Genomic DNA, 24,434 nt, shown 5'->3' with positions numbered 1-24,434 from the left:
TCTTTTAGGTGCCGTTTAGATAGTAAGTTAAAATGATATGAGTTAAAATAAAAATTAAAAATTGAATAAAATATTGTTATAATATTATTTTTTAATATTATTTTTATTTTGAGATTTGAAAAAATTGAATTGTTTATTATATTTTATGTAAAAATTTGATAAAATTATAATGATAAAATTGGATGAAATGAAACACTTTTTGGATCCAAATAGAGCTATTATACATATAATTTTTCTTATTTTATACCTCAATTTACGTAAATTCAGATTTTGTTTGGGAACACAAATATTCTCATATTTCTTAATTACCATATACAAATAATTTATTATTATTTATTATTATTTTGTAAACTATTTTATTATTATTTATAGATGACTGAAATATTTTTAGCATGTTTACGGAACTCAGCCAATGGAAATGATCCTCACGAGCTATCGAAAGATTGCTAGAGCCACTATTGGTGGCTGTCTAGCATATGTTTTTTTTTTTTTTTTTTCAGTTATTTTTTAATATTTTTAAATATTTAAAAAAATAAAATAAATTTAGAATATTATTAAAAAATACTTTTTTAATCATAAAGTAAAAAAAAAAATCATTAAAAAAATATTTTCTTAATCACATAATTTTTTATTTTATTTCGTGATTAAAGAAATATTTTTTAATAATATTATAAATTTTTTTATTTTTTAAAATATTTAAAATAATTTTAAAAAATCTATATAAAAAGGGAACTAAACAAAATACATAAAAATATACATACTAAAGTCAGCAGTAGTTTCTGGCTCTATCATTATTCCCTATCGAAAACTCTCCATCGCTTAAAACAGTGAAAACAGCCTCGTTGTTCCCTCCGGTTTATCATTACAGTGCATTTGAATTTTAAGGAATAAAATTGTTTTTTTTTTCTCAACTAATTAGAGTAGTTTTACTTTTATTATTGGTATATAGAATTTGTCCTCCAAATTAACTTGTATCTATATTTTTTTTATATAAAAAATAAAACTGACTCTCCTTTTCCTTCTTAAATAAAATTTTTTTTTCATTAAAATTGCTTTATTTGGTGCATTTAACTAAGGAATGAAATTGCCATCTTTTATATTTTATTTACATCAATTAAGTTGGCTGCATGTGTTATTTTTTTGAAATTTTTCTAGATTTCTTTTACTTGCAAATCCATCCAAAGGTCATACCATCCATATATGGTGGAGAAATTGAATGAGAAAAATTTCGAAGAGGAAGTTGATGAAGTAGCTGCAGCTGTTTTAAAAAACGTTTTAGGGTTTAGATTTGGGTACGCACAAAGGATAGGGTACATGGTCATTCCCAACCCCTCCAATGAAGAAGAACCAGGCATTTCTGCATCTGGCCGAGGGAAATGAATGGAACAAGACTTGTGCAGAAATGTGCAAGAGTAAACTAGGCCAAATTATGGGTGATATGACTACTATGATGAGATATTTTTATGAGTATGAGAAATGAATGAACTTTCGGATGTCTGAGTTGGAGGCAAATAGTGAGTCTTATAGAGAGATTTAGGGTGATGCTTAGGCATCTATATTGCTGGAAGTAGCATAATTTTTTGTGAATGGTTTTTTGTGGATGGTATCAATCCAATGGCCATGGTAGTGTGGAAAGTGTTAGGTATGGTATTTTAGAACAAGTGGCAAGGAAATGATGGTGATTTTATAACTATATTCTAGAATTTATCAGAAGTGGGTAAGATCTTACTTTTGATTGTTAGATCCATACATGGCAGTTTGAAATTATTTCTCTTATTTCTCAGTGGTTATTATGAATGGGTGATTATCTTATAATTTTCCACGATTTGATTTGTAGACTTTGTGTATTATGATGATAGACTTGGGAGGCTAAATTTAACATCATTCTATGCAGGTTCTACACCAGGCACCAGCATGCATGTAGAAGATCAGGATGACAGGTGTTCCAGCAAACTGATTAGACAAATTTCATTAATGCAGTTGTCGAGAGTTGGTGGAGATAATGGACAAGCAGCAAATACATTAATCAATTGTATTCCTTGGATAGAAGTAAGTATAAAACTTGGCTTTGCTGACATTCTAGTTATTCAAGAAATACATGGTTATGTCTTCTCCTACTACATCTCAGCTTGCACGTCGAAGATGTTAATTTTCTTTGTAGTTTGATTATATATATATATATATAAATAGCTATATATATATATCATGTAGTAGTTGGAGTATGTTTGGATTAAAAATTGATGGTGCACCTTAGATAGATACAGTAAAAATGTATGTCTGGTTATTGTTTCAGGTATGTATTATTTCAAGTGGCTTTGTATGAATTATAGGGCAACAAGTATGTAGTATATATATATATATATATATATATATATATATATAGGGCAACAAGTATGTATTGTTTTAGGTGACTTTGTATGAATTAGAAATATGGTGGATTTTATATGACTGGTTATTGTGATCTTGTCTGTTTTATGTGAAAAATGATACTAGAGTTTTAGTTTGAGGTCTTGGCTAATTTGTTCTATAGCTCCTAAGGTGAGGTTGTAAACCACATGGCAATGCTCAATTTCAAATATGTGAACGAAAAATATTTAAATATATCTTGGGAGATCTTAAACTGGTGGGATCATATTATGATAACTTGAGTAAGGTGTATGAAATCAAAGTGGTTGGATATGAGAAAGTTTTAATTAGCTATTATAATGTCCCATATACCTTGTTTGTTTCAGCCTTTGATTGATTTGTTGTAGTAATGTCCTAGTAGTTAGGTAAAAAATGTTTACTATTGGCTAATACAGTTAACTACCCGGTTGTTTCAAATAATTATGAGCATCTAATATTTGTGGATGAAGAACCTTCGCCTCCAGATTTTGAGGGGATGAATTGGAGAAATTTACAATAACATAGAATTGTTTTAAGTAATGTGTCTAGAACCAAAAATATGTATATATGTAGTTAGGCACAATGATTTGTTATGAACATTCTGAAGGCCATGTAGGCTTCCTTCCTGTACTCCCCTATTTCAAACATTGATGCATTTCCATGACCTTGATTAATTAGTTAACCCAGTGGAAAGATGTGTAAAATTAATATTAATTCTGTTATATATATTAACTATATTTTTGGTTGAAGTTCTTCAGGTTCTGATTTTTGCATGGCCTTTTGCTGTACAGTACATGAATGGCCTTCAGAATAATTTTGCAAGAATTTTTTCCCATTAGCTACAACTATTTCTGGTATTTCTAGTAACACTTCGTGGGAAAAGTGTAGGGAATCTGAGTTTTTCCTATAAGCACCATTTGTGAGAGATTATTGACATGTCGCAGCATGTTCGTGCATTTGTGTCGGAAAAAATAGTAGAAAAACTGTATGACTGTCATACGTACCTAAAACATGTATCGTAACCTACATCTTTGTTTAGCAGATATTGGTAATACGACATAAGGGTCAATAGAAAAGCACAAGAAGACTAGTAGTAACCCGGTAACAATGGTAATAAATAACAGCTTTACCCACATTACAATGATTATAACATATTTCACATTAATAGTATTCCACTCTCAAACAGACTACTATGTCACTATAGTAAATTTGATCCCTCTTCAAACCTGTAGCTGTAAGTCTACCATATAAAAGTCAAGTATGAAAACAAGCTGTAAGGTTGAAAACATTACAAGTAAGAGGGAGAACATTAAAAATTGCTCTTGCAAAAGACAGCAAACATGTGTGACGTGTGAAAGCGAGAGAGCTGCCCCAACTTAAAGAGGAAGCCACTTTGGTTCCTTCACAAGATTTAATACATGCGTGTAACGTTTCAATGAAAGGTTCAAATCATATAACCTATACTTTAAAAGGACTAGTAAATGATATAATTAATTTTTTTTTATATGTAAACAACAGTCAATGATACAATTAATTGGAGACCCATTAGAACATTATAAAGAGCAAGTGTTTCACCTCTCTAAGCAATGTGAGATCCCATATACAACATACCTTATCCTCTTATCGCAATATGGAATCCCTGAATTAGACTGAGTTAGTTTGAATTAGACTCGAGCCGAAACTCATGAATAAGATTCAACCCAGTTTTTTTTTATTTTTTTAGTTTCAATATTTGAAACTTTTGATGTTCTTACAGTTGAATAATGATATGTTATCATTCTATTATTACTCATCTATTATTTTTTTGTATTTAATTTTTTAAAATTTTTTTAATTTACTTAATGATTAAGAAAATGTGTATTATTAAAATTATAATTTTTTTTTTAATTTTTTAAACATATTAACAAAATATTTAAAAGAATGATAGAAAAATTAAAAACTTGAAAATGTACTTAAGTAATAGTAGATAGATAGTAATAGGGTAGGATATTATATGTTTTGCTAATCATGAAATTTGTGATTTGATTGAATGCATCATTTCCCCCACAGAAAAGTTGAACATTTTGTATAGAGGGGAGCAAGACTTTCAAATATTTGCTATCAATGCCATGGACAGTATTTGGTTTTTAAGAAATAAAATTGTTCATGAGTGTTTAATTCCAAATCTTGATAATTTTATTTCTAGCACTTTGAGAACTTATAAGGAACACTGTAATGTGTGGGATATTAAAAAAGTAAATGACAGCCATAGTCGGAGAGCTACACCAAACAGGCATTACACTCTATTCTTTGATGTAACAGTTAGACAAACAGGTAGTACAGCAGCAGCGCTATGCAGATCAGAAGAGAGCAACCCAATCTTTGTCATTACAAAACATATTGATAGTCATAACCCAAACCTAGGAGAAGCTACTGCAATGAATATTGGATTAGAGGAGGCAAGACACAACAATATAAAAAAATTAGTCATTGTAGGGGATTCACTAGTGGCTTTGCAAGGGGCAAATGATCCTGACAAAGTGGCAAATTGGATCATTCAGCCTGTAGTCAACGGCATCAAATTTTTGCTGAATTCATTCGATAGCTGGCACACTAGAAAGATACATCGAGATTATAATTGATGCACGCATTCCATTGCGCAATGGACAACTTCAAAGAATTTATATAGATGCATATCCATTTCTGCACAATGGACAACTTCAAAGAATTTATATAGATGCATATCCATTTCTTTTATTTCATTTTGTATGTTGGATTTTCACAACAGGAAAGATCCATTTTTTTAAAAAAATAATTGATGATGTACAGTTTTAGGGTACGTTCAGGTGTTGAAAAGTATTGAGAAGTGTTGAGAATGTTTGTGAATAGTTATGAGTAGAGATTGGAGTGAGTTTGTGGGTCCCATTGAGAGTATTTTGAGTTGTTTGGATGTGTAAAGTATGTTAAGTTGTTAACTTTTGAGTAGGAAGTGGGTCTCATAAATATTATAGTGATTTTATTTTTAGTAATAAATATTATAATGATTTTATTATAGTGATTTTTTAATATTAATAAATATTGTAGTGATTTTATTTTATTTTTATATATAATAATGATAAATAGTATAATGATTTTATTTTTAATTTATATATAATTGTGATAAATATTATAATGATTTTATTTATATATATATAATAGTTATAAATATTATAGTAATGTTATTTTTTATTTATATATTATAGTGATTTTATTTTTAATTTATATATAATAGTGATAAATATTATAGTAGTTTATTTTTTATTTATATATAATAGTGATTTTATTTTTTATTTATATATAATAAAGATAAATATTATAATGATTTTATTTTTTATTTATATATTATAGTGATTTTATTTTTTATTTATATATTATAATGAATTTATTTTTTATTTATATTTAATAGTGATAAATATTATAGTGATTTTATTTTTTATTTATATATTATAGCGATTTTATTTTTTATTTATATATAATAGTGATAAATATTTTTTATTTATATATTATAGTGATTTTTATTTATTTATATATTATAATATTTTTTTTATATTTAATAGTGATAAATATTATAGTGATTTTATTTTTTATTTATATATTATAGTGATTTTATTTTTTATTTATATATTATTGTGATTTTATTTTTTATTTATATATTATAATGATTTTATTTTTTTTATTTATATTTAATAGTGATAAATATTATAGTGATTTTATTTTTTATTTATATATTATAGAGATTTTATTTTTAATTTATATATTATAGCGATTTTATTTTTTATTTATATATTATAATGATTTTATTTTTAATTTATATATTATAGTGATTTTATTTTTAATTTATATATTGTAGCGATTTTATTTTTTATTTATATATTATAATGATTTTATTTTTTATTTATATATAATAGTGATAAATATTTTTTATTTATATATTATAATTATTTTATTTTTTTATTTATATATTATAGTGATTTTATTTTTTATTTATATATTATAGCGATTTTATTTTTTATTTATATATAATGGTGATAAATATGTTTTATTTATATATTATAGTGATTTATTTTTTATTTATATATTATAATGATTTTATTTTTTATTTATATATTATAATGATTTTATTTGTTATTTATATATTATAGCGATTTTATTTTTTATTTATATATAATGGTGATAAATATTTTTTATTTATATATTATAGTGATTTATTTTTTATTTATATATTATTGTGATTTATTTTTTATTTATATATTATAATAATTTTATTTTTTATTTATATATTATAGTGATTTTATTTTTTATTTATATATAATAGTGATAAATATTATAGAATATTTGTGAATAGTTATGAGTAGATATTGAAGTGAGTTTATGGATCCCATTGAGAGTATTTTAAATTGTTTGGTATGTGAAGTATTTTCAAAAATACGAAAATATTTAAAAAGTATTGAGAATACTTGGTTATCCAAACACAGCCTTAGTTTTAATTTGTCTTAATCTTGTAAGAACAGCTTTTATTTACGAATGAATCTATCTTATTTAAAAAAAAAAAAAAAAAAAGGGCAGGAAGCCTATCATCTATTTCTAGCCCGAGTAATTATATAAACCCAATATACTTTTATAATATATTTCATAATAATATTATAAAATAATAATATTTTTATAAAAATATTCCTCATTTAAAATATATTTATATAAGATATTATGAACAATATTATGTGTAGCACTCGTCTCTAGCACTCTGCCACTCTGCAAACTCTGGTCCAATGGCGCATTGGGAAGGAAAAAAACTAGTCCATCGACCTATATTTAAGAATAATCCAAACGATTGGAATTAAAAACACAAAAAGAAAAGGGTTTAAACTTTAACCTATATCATATATAAAGAAAGGGTGTACTCGAGTTTTACAATCTGAATTTTGATCTTAATTTATTTTGAACCAGAATTCAGAATCGAAAGAAATATAATTTCTTGAGTTTTAGACTGGGTCAAAAAAAATTCGATTTAAATGAACCGTTCTAAAGTTGATAGCCTGATGATATATAACTTGATTTTTCAAATGAAAAATCTGACCTTCTTTATAAAAAAAAACTAATTAATTGTTACCATTAACATCGTGATGCATTCATAATATACAGTTCATACCTACCTTTCTTCAATTTCAACAGTACATATATATGGATGGATAATACAAATAATATTTTTAATACTTTTGAGTAAGAAGCATGCATATTGCACATTGATAATTTACCATAAAAATCAGGAAAACCATGATCTATGGTACAATTATAAAATTTAATTTTTAGGGGGAAAAAACAAAATTTAATTAATTTAATGGAGCATTCGCAAGATGAACGCAACACGCGGTTCTTTTTGTTTAGTACGGAAGCGACAACTTTATTTTGTTTTTTTATATGGAAAATGTTAGCAGCGGTCCAATTTTGTCTTCTTATTATGATTATTTAATTTTTTTTTAATAATTAAGCAAATAGTTTTTAATATATCGATATATATATATTTTAAATATTTAAAAAATATGAAAAAATAATATAAAGAACAGTGGTCAAAGCTGGCGGCGCAACACTCTTTTTATATTGTCTGTACGCGTTCAGTTCTTCTGCAGACGACATCTTTACAGACGCTATGGTTGACTTCGGCAGCACGAGGAGCTGTCCCACGTTTAGGTTGTATTTAGATTTAAATTAAATTGAATAGGGATTATAAAATATTATAAAATTATTATTTTTAATATTATTAATATTTAAAATTTTAAAATTTTAAAAAATTAAATTATTTATTATATATTATATTAAGGGTACGTTTAGGTTTTGTCTCATGGTGAGATTCTTCGGGGCAACAAGTTGGCAGTGTTGTGCCTTGCCTCAATGAAAAATTTGTTCAGTGAGTTGGCAGAATATTTGCGTGTGGAAGAGGGAGGAGCAGTACGTTTGTGTCTGAAGACTTGGCTGCTAGGTTTGTGTCTAGACTCGAATGTTAGACTATTTAAAGTGTTTTTTTTTTTTTTTTTTTTTTTTAAGAGTCGGTCTACCCGTTATTTACCAAGTTCAACTCGACATTAATGCAAAATCGTCTTTTATCGAACGGATTTGATTGGGTCAGACGAGCCGACGGGTCCAACGAGTATTTATATGGAGAGAGAAGGAAAAGGATGAGCTAATTAATTTAATTATTAGGCTGGTTAAGAAATGAGCTGTTTTGATTCCTTGGACTTTTTCCTTTCTTGGCTGACATCGATCCTTAAATTTATTTTTCCTACGCAATTTTTGTTTGATTGAGTTACAGGTAAAATCCGGCCCAAACTCTCGAGGCATTCTAGTTACGATCTTGATATGTGCAATATAATTAATATAAGTATTCGGTTGACAATTGAATGAGCTAGGGATTAATATTAGTAGGACAATGCTAAAATGATCATTTCAAATATGTACATTAGTGTAAATGAATTTTTTTTTAAAATATTTTCTAAACATCTTGAACTATTAAAAAATAAAAATAAAAATAAAAATACATGGATTGACACATATTTAAAGTTATACTATATATCATTTCCCTTAATATTATAAAAACTAAATTTGACAATTTATTCTTCGTGTGTTTTGGTAGTGTTGAACTTTTCAATACATCATGCGAATGAGACAAAAACTTTTAAATGGGGATGTAATGAATGTGCTTAATTTATTAAGCTATTAATAGTACGTGATGGAGCCACGTCAATCATTCAGAACCATTAATTATTTCAGTCACGTTCTCGGATATGAAGAATATTTAAGAAAAATATTCAAGTTCAAGGAATCAACCGATAAGTTTTGAGGATAGATGAGATGATAATTTTATAAATAATAATAAGGTAATTTATAAATAATAATATGATAATTTGAATTAATATTTTATGAGATTTTAAAAAGAAAAATAATTTATATAAATTTTAAATAGATAAATTATGTACAAAATCTTTTAAAATATTGAATCTCATCTTAAAAAAATATAAAAAAAATTATTCTTTATTAGTGAGATATACTTTTTTAACAAAGGGCTTGTACCTAAGCATTACTCATATTATTTTATACATGGTTATGAAGTTATTAACTAACGTGCCTCTGAGTTTCATAACCGTCTCGTGTGAGTTAACTTTGAGGATAAGTCGACGGGTTCGGAAACTACCTAATGTGGGTCCAAGGAGTCGATGGGTTCTCTGACCACTTTGCGTGGATTAATTATTACAAATAAACTCTAACATTGACGATAAAACGTTAACAACAATTCACATCGGGGCTCTAGAGGCGTCTGTTGTCGAGATAGTCCATCGTGTAGGTATCCTCAACGACAAGGTTGATACCTTGACCGAGGAGATACGGAGTACGAATTTCACGAATAACTCTATCATCTGAGTGTTGTTTGCGAAATTCTATCTATATTTTTCAACTTAAATATTAAATCACTGCATTTCAAATATATATAAACATAAATATATATTTATATATGTATATATAAATATGTATTTATATTTTACAAATTGTGTAATTAATAGGGCTTTCATTATGAGTGCGTTTTAATATTTAAAAAGGGAATGGTGTTTGATTAAATTGGGTAGGGATGTTTTAAATAAACTGGTTAATTAAATAGAAGCAAGCTAGTGGGAGTTTCTGAGTCAATGAAAATTAACGAGGACTTTGGCATTTTGATTGGTTGAAATACGACTAACAGAAGACAGACTTTTCTCAATTCATAGCGCTTGAGCGTATTTTGTAAGCATCAAGTGCAACGTGAGCATCTCCAAACGACTCAACGACCACTTTACACGGCATGACTCATCATGAGCTCCAGAAACAAGGTCTATAAATATTTCTATAAAAAACTAATGATAGTAATCCAGTCGAATTTTCTGTTCCAATTTCCAAATCAAGTGGCTGCGAGATATTAATTCTTATAAGTAGTACTTAAGAAGCTCGATCAAAGGCCCTGCTCACGTACAGCAATATTAATGGATCTATCCGAAATCAACGAGTTACGCATAGCTGCTACAGCATCCTATAACAATGCCCCCCGGTACCTTCAAAATCGAGCATGGGACTTCTTTAAGCAGATGGATATGAATGGGGATGACCGAGTCAGCTTGGATGAGTATTTCACGTTCTTCCGAGCATGCGGTTACACCTGGATAGACTGCAACTTGTTCTGGGCGTTGGACCTCGACAGAGACGGTCGCTTGGATTTCTACGATGTCCTGGCGTTGTACTACTTCATGAAAACACGTGTGCGGTGCCGATGCTGCTGGGACTGGCCAAGGAGGATGTATTTTACATGCCTCGAATGCTTTGACAGCGGTGGCAACACCTACGATCTCTGTCCCAACTGCTATGCCCGCGAAGAATTAACTAGATTCCAGCACGGGCGGAATGTTCATGGCATTGATCGCAACATCTTCTTAGATAGCTATGTCTTGCTACGGGCCAGGAGAGGCTGGATTCCTGCTGCTGCTCCTTCAAATATGAGCCTGGTAAGGAAAAGTAGTCCTGATCTGTTATTATAGGCTGAAAATATCAATATTTATTTACCTTTTTTAGCCATCTAATTTATACATCATGAATCTGTGAATACTTTGTATGGATTCCCCTAAAGTACTTATCAAAGGAAACTTGATAGAAGGTGGGTGAAAAATCTGATCCTGACGTGATAAAAAAAAAAAAAAAAAAAATTCTCAATATTCCTCAGTAGAATAAGAATATTTATCATTTAATAATAAGTATGTTTCTTACATAGCACTTAATTAATTAATTTAAAGATGATAAAGTCTGATTCCGTACGTAGAATCTCAATCAATTTAATTTGAAATCAGTTGACTTAATTAATCCTATATTTATCTGTTTTACAATAAAAGAGGGAGGTTATAGCCTCATGAATAGTGAATTTTCTTTGATTTCACATTGAAAATTACTATTTTGCCCTCATTTGGACAATTACATTTTTGTTCTCTAATTTATTATTAAAAATTAAGGGGATGTTTGGTAAAGTTTTTCATCTTATCTAATCTCATCATATCTCCTTTCCAAACATCATCACTTAAAATACAAACATTTTCAAACTAATCATTACAACTTTTCTAAACTTTCCAACAAAATACAAAAAACAATTCAATTGTTTTAAATTCCAAATAATATTAAATAATTATATTCTAACAATATTTTAACTTTATAATATTCTTATTCAACTTTTTCTCTCTTATTTTCTAAAAGTCCATAAAACATCATAACTCAATCTATTTTACTACTATGCACAAACTATTTCACTACTATTCACATATTTATCATCTCATCCAATGTTTTAGATCTCGTACCGTACCGACTGGTACGATTGATATTTACCGTAGCGGCCACTAGGCCGGTACATGTACCATATACGTTTCGTACCAGTCTAAATATCGGTCGTACTGGCCTCAATTTCGGCATGTACCGACCTATATTTCGGTCGGTACCTGCCGATATTTCTGCCTTCAATTTTTTTTTTTTCATTTTTTCAAACTACAAACTTATTTTTTTACCCTCAATTCAGACTAGACTATTTATAATATATATGTATTTATATATAATTTATTCATATATAGACTATTATTTTGAAATATAATTTATTCATATATCGACTATCCCAAAACGGTATCAGTATCGAAATATTTCGTTTCAGTGTCTTGACTGGTACAGGTTCCAGTACGATATTTAAAATATTGATCTCATTTCATTCCCCAAACATCTCCTTAACAGTGGCTTTTGTTTAAGTTCACACTATCAGTATCACCATTTGCACAATTACATTTGGTTCCTCTATCACCATTAAAATTTTCTATTATTCTAATACTAATTAGAATATAATTATAATAATAATATTAATGAACTTATAAATCATCTAAATTTAAGATTTTGATTTATTGAACTTTTGTGAAACAAATTAACAACTTATGATTTTTTTTATATCTCTTCTTAGATTTAAAAATAATATTATTTTTTGTATATAATATTATTGAAAAAATAAATATTATCCTGGAATTAATTTTCAAAGTAATTCATAAAAATAAATCATAGTCATTGGACTAATAATATTTTTCATTTTACAAAATGAAATTATTATTTTTAGATTCTAATTTATGCATCAGTCTATAATTGATCTTTAATAGTTTAATTGATCATATTAACTATTTTATTTTTTGTGGTAAATCATTTCATATTAATCTACTTGTAATGCATTTTTCAATTATTATTAAAATAATTAATAACACTTTTTATCCTTTAAAAAATTATCTTGTTAAGAACATGCTTTTATTTTCTAAGATCGATATTACAATTCCAAAATTGAGTTAAAAAATGGAAATATTGTCTTTAAATCTAAAGAATAATATTTTATAACTATAGGATATCGTTTTTTAAAAAAAAAATTCATATTATTTCTCGTAATAATGAATCATAATAAATGACACTTTTTAAAATAATATTATTTTCATTTGAAAAAAATATTATATTTTTTAAATTTCAAATGAGTAGTCTATTTTTGCATTTTATCATTCTAGTAAGAATTATATATCTAGTAGTTTTCTGAAACAATTAAAAATAATATTATTTTACTTTTTTCATTTATAAGAACAATATTATTATTCTTATTTACATGTCTAATTGGTCTCATAACCAGTGAAGCAATGCATGTCTTATTATGATTTCAATAAAATGTTCTAAACATTTTATTTGTTATGTCTTCAATAATTTTATATTTTCTGTTTTTTTTTATTTTAAATATAATTATAATCATTTGTTAAATTTGTTAAATAGATTTATGATCATCTTTACATTTATAATAATTATTATTCTAATTGATATACATCTTAAAACTATATTTACCATATAAAAAATATAATAGCACTTTCGCTAGGAAGTACGTACGTTCCTTGCACGTAAACTGATGTGGGAAAAAAAATAAATTATTTTTAACATTTTGTTCCCCGCCCTTAGAGCATTCTCATTGGATTAGCTAAAAGTTAAATCCAATGAGAATTTAGCTATTAGGTCAATAAATTGCTCACATTGAATTAGCTATATTCCAAATATTTTGAATATAACTACAGTAATATCCAAACTAATTTCCAAATTTAAAACACACTATTCATTCATCAAATCCTTTTTATATTATTTGTTTCTCTCTCCTTTTAATATTAATTATTTATCTCTCTATTTTAAATGACAATTGAAAAAATATAATTAGAATACAATTACAAATTAATATATAATATTATAAATAGTAAAATATGATAAAATAAAATAAATTTATAATTAAAAAAATTAAAAAATTTTTAAAATTATTAATTACTCATTACTATATAATGAATAAATGGATAATTCAATTTGGAAATTTGATGTGAATAGTCAAAATTAAATTCATCTTATATTATTTTATTGTCATATAATGAAAAAATGGCTATTCCAATGTGGAGATTTATAAAAATGGAATAGCTAAAAGTTAAATTCATCTTATATTCATCAAAAATGTACTTTAATTTAGCCATTCCAATGAGAGTGCTCTTAGTTAACTTCCAAATTAAGACTCTGTCTTTCTACAATTTAAGAATGTTTCTTTTTAAGAATAAAAAAGATTTATGCCAAAATAAGAACAAAAGGCCTTGGTAACGTAATGGATATTGAAGCTAACAATCCCAAGACTTTTCAATTAAGGCTGCATGACGACTACTACTGATATGATAAAATTGAGACTTGAGGCTTATGATCATTAATTCTAGGTATAATTATATATATATATATATATATATATATATAATTCTGATCATCATCGAGATCGTGATCGATCGAAAATGTGCTAATTAATTAATTAGTTAACTTGAGCTAGCAGCCCGGTGATCGATTGATATTGATCAAAGAACTAGTACTTTATCCCTCCAAATATTTTCAAAAATCTCACCTAGTATTTCGTTGTCTAGGTCACTTTTAATTTTTAACAATTTTTTCATACTTACACCTATTTTTAATCATTAATAAAATATCACATTCTCATTTTTTTTTTCACTTCTCATAATAGGCAAGATAATATCTTAGTATCTTTTTATAAGCTATTTGGTAAATTTATAACATCTTTTTTTTCTATTTATTTATAAAAAGTCTTTTCCAACCCGAGAAAAATCTCACATATCTATTTCTATCTATATTATACAGACCTTACAATATTCAATCATAGATTCAACCAAAAAAAAAAAAAAATTATTTACTTAATTTTCATCATTTGTTTCAAAAAATCTCACATGACTATTTTTATCTTAATTTTTATAGTTCACTTGAGTCCAATAGATAGCTAGATAGCTACCTTACATGATTAATGTTAAATATTGGTCACTATTCACCCTTACATACGACACACTTTACTAATCATCCCCACACACCAAATCCTAGTTCCAGCCCATATGGTGACATGGTCCTCATGTGGAACACATAACTTGAGTTAATTATTTCATGCAGGCACTAGTTCCTCAACCTCCTCCTCAACATCAACCTGCAAGGGTACGTATATATGTTTTTAGATTTCTCGTATGCTATAAATATTCTTCTCTTCCCTCCCTATTAATTTCCCTCACTCGATCAATTAGTAATTTGACATTTTCATGACTTTTTCTATGCACATATATATTAAAAATGGTAATACTAGATACAATTCTAGTTTATGCAAGTTTTGTGCACTCATTAAAAAAAAAATGAGATTTATCATTAAAAAAATAATTTTTTAATGTGGATTACAGATTTAATTACTTTTTCAAAATAAGTATGCGAAACTTGCATATCATAATACTATAAATATTATTTCTCTGTTAAAAATGTAGGTTTTTTACCATATATTATATTCGCTTGAATTAATTAATAAATTTGGTAGAAATATTCTTTGTTTTAACTTTTATTTCTGACATTTCTTAGTTACCAGAAAGTAAGGCAGTGTTTAAAGAGAAAGTACTATATATATATATATATATATATGTTTTTCGCCACCATAATACAACTAATTTTTTAGATTGGAATTTTAAATCATCAAAACAATAGACAAGGTCATGAGGTGTTTTCACACCAAAAAAAAAAAAAAAAAAAAGATTGAGCCTACCATAAACTATGTTTGTTTTAGTACCCGAATCCCACTTTTTTCAAGTAGTTCATATGTAACTACGTGCAGATCATCTAATTCTGCACAAGCCATTTTACATGAAAAAGAGGGTATATCCTACTTCTTGAGAAGATAGTCTTTGTTCAAAATGGGTTTTGCTACACAACCTCCACCACACTCCACACTCCACTCTTTTTTTAATTTTTAAAATTTTTAATATTTTTTTTAAATTTTTTTTTGAGTTTATTTTTTTAAAATTATTTTAAATTTTCTATTTATTATTCATATAATAAATATTTAATAAAAGAAAAAAATAATAAAAGTTAAAAATAATGTGGAGTGCGGAGTGTTAGGAGGTTGAGAATATTTATTCATCTATATATGGCTAACTAACACCCATATTTTGTTTGATTTTGCATTCAGCCTGATTGGTGGAATGTACTTCACTTATTGGATGTGGCGATAAACGGCGCGATAAGCGGCGCGATAGGCGGCGTGATAAGCGGTCTTTGCAGCATCATGTGATATTGATATAGAGTTGTGCTACATATTCTTTTACAATACTTATTTTGTTAGTTTTATTTTGAATTTCAAATTTTATAATTTTCAATGTATCAATAACTGATATGTAGAGAAGTAAATTTTTTGTAAGTTTTTCTTAAGTACATTTAGTATTTTTGATTGCTATATATCCGATTCTACATATACATTATATCCGATTCTACATATACAAATACAAATAATGCTATACATGCACTACACTCTCATTCTACTTAATTTCATTCTAATGTGACATTAAATTATAAAGATGTTAAATATTTTCACATGAACATTAATAATTGGATATTCGATTTTCTATGATCCATAATAATAATAACAATTATGATAATTAAATACGTACATTTCTCCATCTGTTTGATGAATAATTTGATCTGACTATGAGAGAATGATCACTCCAACAACTTAGTCTCCTAAGTATCTCCAAATGACTAAAGGCACTCTAATGTTGTAGGTGAGAACCTTTTAACACATCAATACTATTTATAAATTTCTAGCCATCAAGAAATCTAAAACTTTGTGTTTAACTGTGATTAAAGATATAGAGTTAATATTATTTCTTAGAAGTTTTCTTATCCCATTATAACTCGTCTATTAATTGATAAGTTTTGAGCAATTCCAAACTCTATCAAGATGGGTGTATGAGACATAGAATTTAAATAAAACTTTTACATTCTTCCACTTGGCTCATACATTCATAAAATAATATTTTCCATTCATGAGTTTATTACAAGAAATTAATCATACTGCACAAGTTCATTTTGCAGAAAACTTTCATAGCTCATAATACATTTCATGAGTTCCATAATATCAATGTTAAACCAACTAACAATGCGAGTCATGTCGGTCATCTGTTAAAAAATCAACAAATTCCATTCCATATACCACAATACTAGTAACTTAATTTAACACGATTTTTAATTTGGACAATTAAAGCTAATACTGCAATACCTTAGGTTCCAATTCATGTCTATTGTAGACATTATCTTGTCAGCATTCATCCACACCATTCAGTGTACATATAAAGTGAAAAGACAAGTAAACATAAACAACCATAATAAATATCTTTTAATATCAAGTAACAAAATACTTAGCATATCTATGATCTCTTTGATATGTCCACATCATGGGTATAAGCATATGACTCATCATTTCAACATGTCTCTTAAAGTATTTAAACAAATAAGAAAATTGTATTAAAAAATAATAATATTTTATTATTATAGAAAATGAGATGGCTAGTCCAATGTGGAATTTAAGTTTTGAGAGAGCATTCATAATGATTTCTTTATTTTATCCTTTAAAATACATCATCAAACTTCATTTTTTCTATTTTACATAATGACTTTTATAATATATTATGCATCAACTTATTTATTTTTTCTTCATATCATTTAAATAATAATTTTTTATTCTTTTTAGATATTTCATTTCTACTAATAAATTCGCAATATCCATATATTGTTTTATATTTGCAATATATTTTTATATACAATGTAATATAACTTAGTCCTATACACATAAAATAAAAATATATAAGTCAAATAAAAATAAAAAATAAAATCAAAATATGAAAAAAAATAAAGATATTATTTTAGAAGACCGAAATATGTGTTTTAAATCTTGAATAGCAAAAGAATTTGCTTGCATGGTAACAGTCAGATTAAGTTAAAAAAAAAATAAAAGAGTAAATGAAATATAAATAATAATAATAATAATAATAAATGTTTATAGGATGAACAGTACATCTACGTGTAGTGGAATACTGTAGCTAATTGTATTTTAAATTTCCTTTCAAATAATGGATGGAATTAACTTTTTGAACAATTCTTCAAATAATTTATATTTCTTATAAAAATATCTAAGTCATTGAGAATGTTCTAATTAGTCAAAAAACAAAAAAGTCACGAAAAATATTACATGTAGTCGTATGATATATAAACGTCATGTAGTCATTTTGAAATAGAGTAAAGTTTATTATTAAAAATTATTATTTTTTTAAATGAATCTCATATTTATTTATTTTTTTTAAAATAATTATACAATATTTATGCACGCACGATTATAATTATCATTTATCATATAATAAATAATATTCTAATAATATTTTATTTCATTTTTAATTTTTATCCTTCATCACATTTCATCTCCGAGTCCAAATGGTGCTTCGGTTAGTTTTTCAGCAGGTTCATAACAGTTTCCTTTGTTTCTAGCTGGTAATTGGGAGACACGGTGCGGTGAGATCGCCATGGACAAGGTAGTGGAGGGTGTAGAGGAGGCGAATAAAGAGTGGGCCGAAGCGGATTGTCGGACCCAAGAGCATATAAAGGCGATCGAAGAGTACGGGAAATCTAGGGAGGAGAGAAATTCGAATTCGCTTCCGAGATTGAACGGGCTTGCGCAAGATGGCTTGGCTTTGCTCTCGTCGCTCCATTCAAGCTCGATCTTCTTGCGCCACAGTTGCCCACCAATGATGAAGTCCAATCTGCTACCACTTTGCTCGAGTCTTGGAAGAACCAATCCCACAAGTACCTAATTCTCTCTCTCACGGCGATTGCTTGTAATGTTTCTTCTTGTTTCCTTTTTTAACTTGAGTTCCCCGAACAGAACTGAACCTTTAAGCCAATTTAGTGAAAATGCTTTCATTGAGTGGACGACTTTGTTTTGGGCAGTCCTTAATTGCAGAGTAGTTTGCTAATCTTTGTTTACTGTCTTCGTTGCCAGTTTGCGATTGAGTCTGAGGAATGCCAATTTACAAGCAAAGGCTAACATGAGGAAAGCTGCTCAGGAAGAGGTAATCAACACCATATTGAATTACTGTAGCAAAATGTTAGCCATTCCTATATATTTGAGTTAAAACTCTTTTCTTCGGTAGCTATTTCCCGCAGAAGTTGCAAAATATAGCTTTCTCATACGCTTATTTAACAAACCTCATTTTGTGGTAAGTTTGTGATTAAATATGGGAGTGCTTATAAGAGAGGCTTGGAGTGAGGTGTGATTTTACATTGTTGTGAAATTGCCGAGAGAACTACTTTTGGGTGGTGGAGGAGAATCCACAATTCGCAGACGCAACTTACAGTATGTATTATGCTTTATGGATTTGGTCCCAAATTCAATGCAATGATTGAATTTTGTGGCTAGTTTTATGAACATGAACAAAAATAGCCATTTCCTTAACATGGATTTGTTAAATTACTGTACTATTTATAATTTTATTTTCAGAACAAAAGCCGGAATGACATCTGCTGCTGAAAGCATCACTGAGAGCCTTCGCCGCACTCGCCAATTGATGGTTCAGGTTAGTAGCTGTATTTCTTGCTTTATTTTGTCATATGGTTTTTCTTGGGATGCAGCATTAATTAATTTATTTTATTGCAATTTGGATATAGGAAGTGGAAAGAATTGCGAGCACACTCATGACTTTTGGTAGATCGTCTATTTCATTATGATCTCAGCATTATTTCTTGTATTTGAAGTACTAGGTCTGGATACTTTTTCTGTTTCTGATGGTAAGGTTATAAAGAATGACGCTCTATTAGCTGAAAGGGTTGAAAATTTTGAGGAACTATTTTGATATGGCTACATGATTTAGAATTTACTTTAGACCATTGATCAATTAGACCAAATATAAGGTAGGGTAGAATCTTCCTGTGGTAGTTGTCCAATTGAAGCTGTGGTGAAATGTTATTCATTTTCTATTAGGGTAGCCTCACAAGAAGATGGTGTGGGCATTGTTTGGTATCTGGTTGATCTTCCTATTCATTGCTCAGTCATATTTTAATTTTTCAAGATGGATCAGCTAGATTTATGAAAGAAAACAGTCTTCAATGCTCTCAGCTCTGAAAGCACTCCCTGCTATAACCGATCTAAATGAAGATTTATGCACTTCTTTTTTTAGTCCTTGCAATTTGTGCATTCAGGATGAGATCCATTTGGAGTTACCACTTCATTTGTGTGTAGTATTACTATCTTATCACTCATCATTTTCCTCTAGTCTATGAATTTCACCCGGTTGTGTTCTTGTGGCTGTTCCTCTGTGGGATCCTAAAATTCTGGTCATTGGAATGTTGCCCCCAGTTTTAAAATTGAATTCTGACTGTTGTATACCAGCATCTTTCTGATGAGGTTAGAATATTTGAATCAACTCATTCGGGTTAGCTTTGAGGTAATGCTTATCTTGTTCTTCAGTCTTACATATGAAAAAATAACTAGAGAATGTCAAGGGATGTGTAAATCTTGTCATATGTCATTTCTCTTAGTACCACCATACAATAAGTTTACACGAGTTCATATTTGTCTTGGACCTATAGAGGAATCAACAGGAGTATTAAAGAAGGCTGAAAGTGAATACAAAGGGCACCGCTCGCTGTTCATGCGAACCCGAAACCTACTCTCCACAATGCAACGTCAAGATGTCATTGACAGGTAAAGGATTTTTTTTCCCTCTTCCAATGGTAACTATCTTTGTTTTCAAACAATTTAGGTGAATCCTATGTGAACAGGTTGATACTTGCAGTAGGAGTTTTGTTATTCTCATCTTCTGTTCTCTATGTTGTCTCAAAACGCGTTGGGCTACTAAAGTTGCAGAGACAGATTACTGCTGCTTTAAAGGCTGGTATGGTGAGACAAGCAGAAGTAGGACACAGCGCTGTTGTGGATGGCATAAATCCTCCCCATGTCCATGAAAAGGCAGTTCATAAGGTGGATGTTCCTTTAGAACAACCTATGCGGGATGAACTCTAAAGTTCTTTTGGTGTTCGGATAAAAAATAATGTGTCCTATATTGACGACTCTCCATTTTTTCCGTGTGCTCGTCTTCTATGGCTATGGTTCTTAAGCCTTGTGGGGCAATGTGATTGATCCCCCATTTCCTTCATAGCGTCTGCTTTCTATTTCGATTTTTTCTTTTATTCCCTTAGTAAAATGTTTCGTTTGCCAGTAATCCCCAAATCATTTAAGAAAATAAATGAAAAGGAAGGATGGTTTCTGGCATTTCTGCTGTCCTCGCAGTTTCTCGTGGTTGGTTTCCAAAGGGCCAGCCATGCCCAAATATTTACAATCGTTGTGCTATAGATGTCGAGAACATTATACATATGGTTCACTAGGGACGAGAAATACGTCTTCGAATAAAAATTCACTAAACCCAGCATTCTACTGATCTAGCAAAACACAGCACAGTCAAATTGGTCTACTTTTGCCGTTCTCCCAACAGAAACCTGATAAATCATGAACCGCATGTAGCCAACAGATTCCCAACACAGAGAGCGAGAGAGACAGTGCAAATGATGAAGCGCGAATGGCTCTCGGATTGATCGAGTGCTCAAGCCAAAAGCCAGAAATTCTTGTGGGTCTTTGAATTGAGAAGAAAGCCTGCATTTTGGCCCTTTTTCTGCACTCCAACACATGTGCACTTGCTATTTTCTATCAAATACTCTGCTGTGTCTAACCCTCTCATAGACCCTCCAGGCCGCCTACTCCTTTTGGTATGCAAAGACATACAGTAATCGATTAGGAAACAGTGTTTCTGTTTTCACAAACTAAAATCTAATAGTACTGAAAGAAAAATATTGATAGCAAGATACTAGTTTTAGGCGTGGTTTGGATAGTGAAATGAAATGAGATGATTTTAGATAAAAATTGAATAAATTATTATTAAAATATTATTTTATATTATTATTATTATTTTAAATTTTAAAAAAAATTAAATTATTTATTATATTTTATATAAAAATTTAAAAAAATTATAATAATAAGATGATAAGTAAACAAAGAAACATTTATTTCTAATTTCTCCGTTGGGCTTTTTGGGGAACTGGTCCTATTCTCGGAGGGAACAAGTTTTCAATCGAAACTGGCATAAAGCTGTGACGGGGAGAGATTTTCATGCTTTGGGTTTATAATACAGATCTATTTTTCTCTCACACAGACAAATTGTAATTACAGTAGAAAATCTTGATGTATATTTTCGTGACGTAAAGACTCAGAAGAATAGTGTGGCTCAAAGAGCACTCACCCCAATATTGCCGTTGAGAAACTCCGCCGCTGCCCTATAACTATGAGATCCACCCCGAGTGCCATGCTTTGGAAAAGAATAACCCCTGCCTTGTCCTTGCCCTCCATTTCCACTCTCTCAACACGCACGTGCAGTGTCGGTTGGGTAATTTTGCATGCATGCTTCATTTCTTCTAGAAAATCCACTTCCCCTCCATTTGATGATCCATCCGCACATGTTGTATGGGAAGAAGAGCTTATGCTCGGCTTTCTCAAGAACGTGGAGAATGTGTTCCGCCATGAATTTGGATTCCCAACGTGGAGAAGAATCAATTCGTCTTGTTCAAACACTGCATGAGAAAGAGCGTATTGGAGTGCCACAGCTGACTCTCGGTTTGGTTCTGCTACCACCATTACCTTCCTCGCCGCAGGTGTCCCACCTTGCATGGCCTGTATGTTGCTCGTTGATATTATATTAGCAACGGCGCCTCCGCCGCCACTACAACTGCTGCCACCACAAACCTAGCTAGCCACCGCTAGCACCAAGACGGATCTGGATTGGAGGTTAGAAAAATGAAATACAGTATGAGGTGGTAATTTTTTGTCTGAGTTCGTACAGCAGGACAACAATTAGCATATTTTGTTAGCTTTGGTTCTCTGACTCTATATTTAGTGTTGCGTTGTTTCCATGCTAAAATTGGAGGGTGGGGTGGATGTTTGTTTTTCGAGACCCGTCCTGGAGACCCGTTCAACAGCCAACAAAGGTAAAAAATAGGGAAGAGGAATTCTGGATACAATATCCTGAAGTACTGCGTAACGCAACACCGTGTAATCAACGAGATTTATTATTAAAAAATTAATTTTTTTTACATAATCTCATATTTTATTTACTTTTTTAATATAATTACATAACAGTTACACAATTCCGATTGCAGCCCCACAAAACAAACAAGCATCCTCGGCCGAATACCTCGAGCTAATCCAAACATCAACGTGAATTTTTGGTCTCGCCCAAGCATCACCTTGGGTAACCCCAACAAGCAACAGGCATATATCTACATGCTTAAACTCTTTTAAAATATAACGTCTTCTATTTAGTGATGAATACTTCGTATATGCTTTTTTTTTTTTTTTATAAAACTTCGTATATGTAATCGGAAGTAAAATACTATGTTGTTTCAACGGAAATAGAAAAGCCCAAACGTCTATATAAACTGAAAACCATTTTAAATTTGGAAAATAAAGAACGAGTTGAGAGAGAGATCAGAATCAGAGTTTCGAGTCTCTTGCAACGGTCTTCTCCGACTCCGTCTGAATATGAGCCTTACAAAATAATCACCATCCACAACCTTCTCGCCCAGCAGCCCTACCTCCATTCCCTGGAGGTCCAGACCGTTACCACCGTGCTCCCACAGTTGGAGTACGGCGGTCCTGCAGGAAATCGATTGACGTACTCCCTCCCGATGGGATCCGCATGGCCTTCCTCGATTGGCTCGCTCTCCTTCGGCCTCCGGAGCACAACTTCCGGAACCAACCCGAGCACCGTGCCCTCCACCTTGTCATCGCCCAGGTTCACCTCTCCCCTTCCCCCAACAACATGGAAGCCCTCGAAGCCGCCTTTTTGCATAGTGCAAGCAAGAAACTAAACATTATGGTCTCCGATCGCACCTAGGCCTCGAGCACCCCTGTGAGCTCCTCTACGTCTCCCTCTACCTTCAAGGGTGAGTCCGCTAGTCTCCGCTTCGCTAAGTTCTTGAATTAAGGATTCCAAGACCGAGAGAGGTAAAACTCAGCGCAGTCCGATCGTAATAATGAGTCCAGTATTCAATCCATGGCTGGACTGATAGTACTCTCTCTCTCTCTCTCTCACGTACACACATGCGCGTTTTTTAATTGATATGGAAGTCGCCTTCGTAGGTTGAGTTCCTCACTTCCCTGCACCATATCTTTGGTGTAGGATCTGGGATGCTTCACAGGAAGCTATAGTTAAACCATAAGGGGAATCTAATCTCATATCACATATTCTAGTTTTAAAGGTGACATGTGCTGAAGGTCTTTTTAATTTCTTCGGCAGAATCAGAAATTTGTCGTACTGGCTGAGCAAATTTAAAATTATAATAAAATATTTTTTATTCTAAGTCAAAATAATTTGTAAGATCAAAATAATTTTATAGAGGGAAGTCAAGATAATGTTTTTAGGAAAAACTCTACTCAGCCTCCGATTCTTGGATCGCACTCCACACTCCTGATGTGATGAACCTAGTTCCTTACTGGTTTATTGATATCTTCAAGATTTTGATTTCTCTCCCACTACTCACACTTCTCC

At 29.8% G+C, this 24,434-nt stretch overlaps 2 protein-coding genes and 1 pseudogene across 2 annotated transcripts; 2 read left to right on the top strand and 1 right to left on the bottom strand.

Annotated features, from left to right (window-relative positions):
- The first annotated feature begins 10,205 nt into the window (after positions 1-10,205).
- On the top strand, positions 10,206-16,211 carry LOC108980699. Its single transcript, XM_018951704.2, has 3 exons — positions 10,206-10,922; positions 14,929-14,970; positions 15,983-16,211. The coding sequence occupies exons 1-3, from the start codon at positions 10,407-10,409 to the stop codon at positions 16,082-16,084; spliced, it is 660 nt and encodes a 219-aa protein (XP_018807249.1). The 5' UTR covers positions 10,206-10,406; the 3' UTR covers positions 16,085-16,211.
- Positions 16,212-18,276: 2,065 nt separating this feature from the next.
- LOC108981040 lies at positions 18,277-21,061 on the top strand (annotated as a pseudogene).
- Positions 20,427-22,750, bottom strand: LOC108981049. The gene is made up of 2 exons (XM_018952124.2): positions 22,131-22,750; positions 20,427-21,594 (listed from the first exon to the last, which is right to left on the bottom strand). The coding sequence occupies exons 1-2, from the start codon at positions 22,553-22,555 to the stop codon at positions 21,438-21,440; spliced, it is 582 nt and encodes a 193-aa protein (XP_018807669.1). The 5' UTR covers positions 22,556-22,750; the 3' UTR covers positions 20,427-21,437.
- Positions 22,751-24,434: the final 1,684 nt, after the last annotated feature.

Source organism: Juglans regia, chromosome 12 (genome assembly GCF_001411555.2).
Source record: "Juglans regia cultivar Chandler chromosome 12, Walnut 2.0, whole genome shotgun sequence".
In the NCBI taxonomy this organism is placed as follows: Eukaryota; Viridiplantae; Streptophyta; class Magnoliopsida; order Fagales; family Juglandaceae; genus Juglans; species Juglans regia.
The sequence above is the reverse complement of the archived record's forward strand: the minus strand, read 5'-3'. Positions and strand labels throughout refer to the sequence as shown.

What these genes read in the sequence shown, in the direction of transcription:
- LOC108980699 (XM_018951704.2), top strand. Translation starts at nt 10,407, where the DNA reads ATGGATCTATCCGAAATCAACGAGTTACGCATAGCTGCTACAGCATCC. An exon ending in CTCCTTCAAATATGAGCCTG is followed by an intron (nt 10,923 to 14,928) that starts GTAAGGAAAAGT and finishes TATTTCATGCAG; the next exon opens with GCACTAGTTCCTCAACCTCC. An exon ending in CTCAACATCAACCTGCAAGG is followed by an intron (nt 14,971 to 15,982) that starts GTACGTATATAT and finishes TTTTGCATTCAG; the next exon opens with CCTGATTGGTGGAATGTACT.
- LOC108981049 (XM_018952124.2), bottom strand. Translation starts at nt 22,555, where the DNA reads ATGCAAGGTGGGACACCTGCGGCGAGGAAGGTAATGGTGGTAGCAGAA. An exon ending in TTCTCAACGGCAATATTGGG is followed by an intron (nt 21,595 to 22,130) that starts GTGAGTGCTCTT and finishes GCATACCAAAAG; the next exon opens with GAGTAGGCGGCCTGGAGGGT.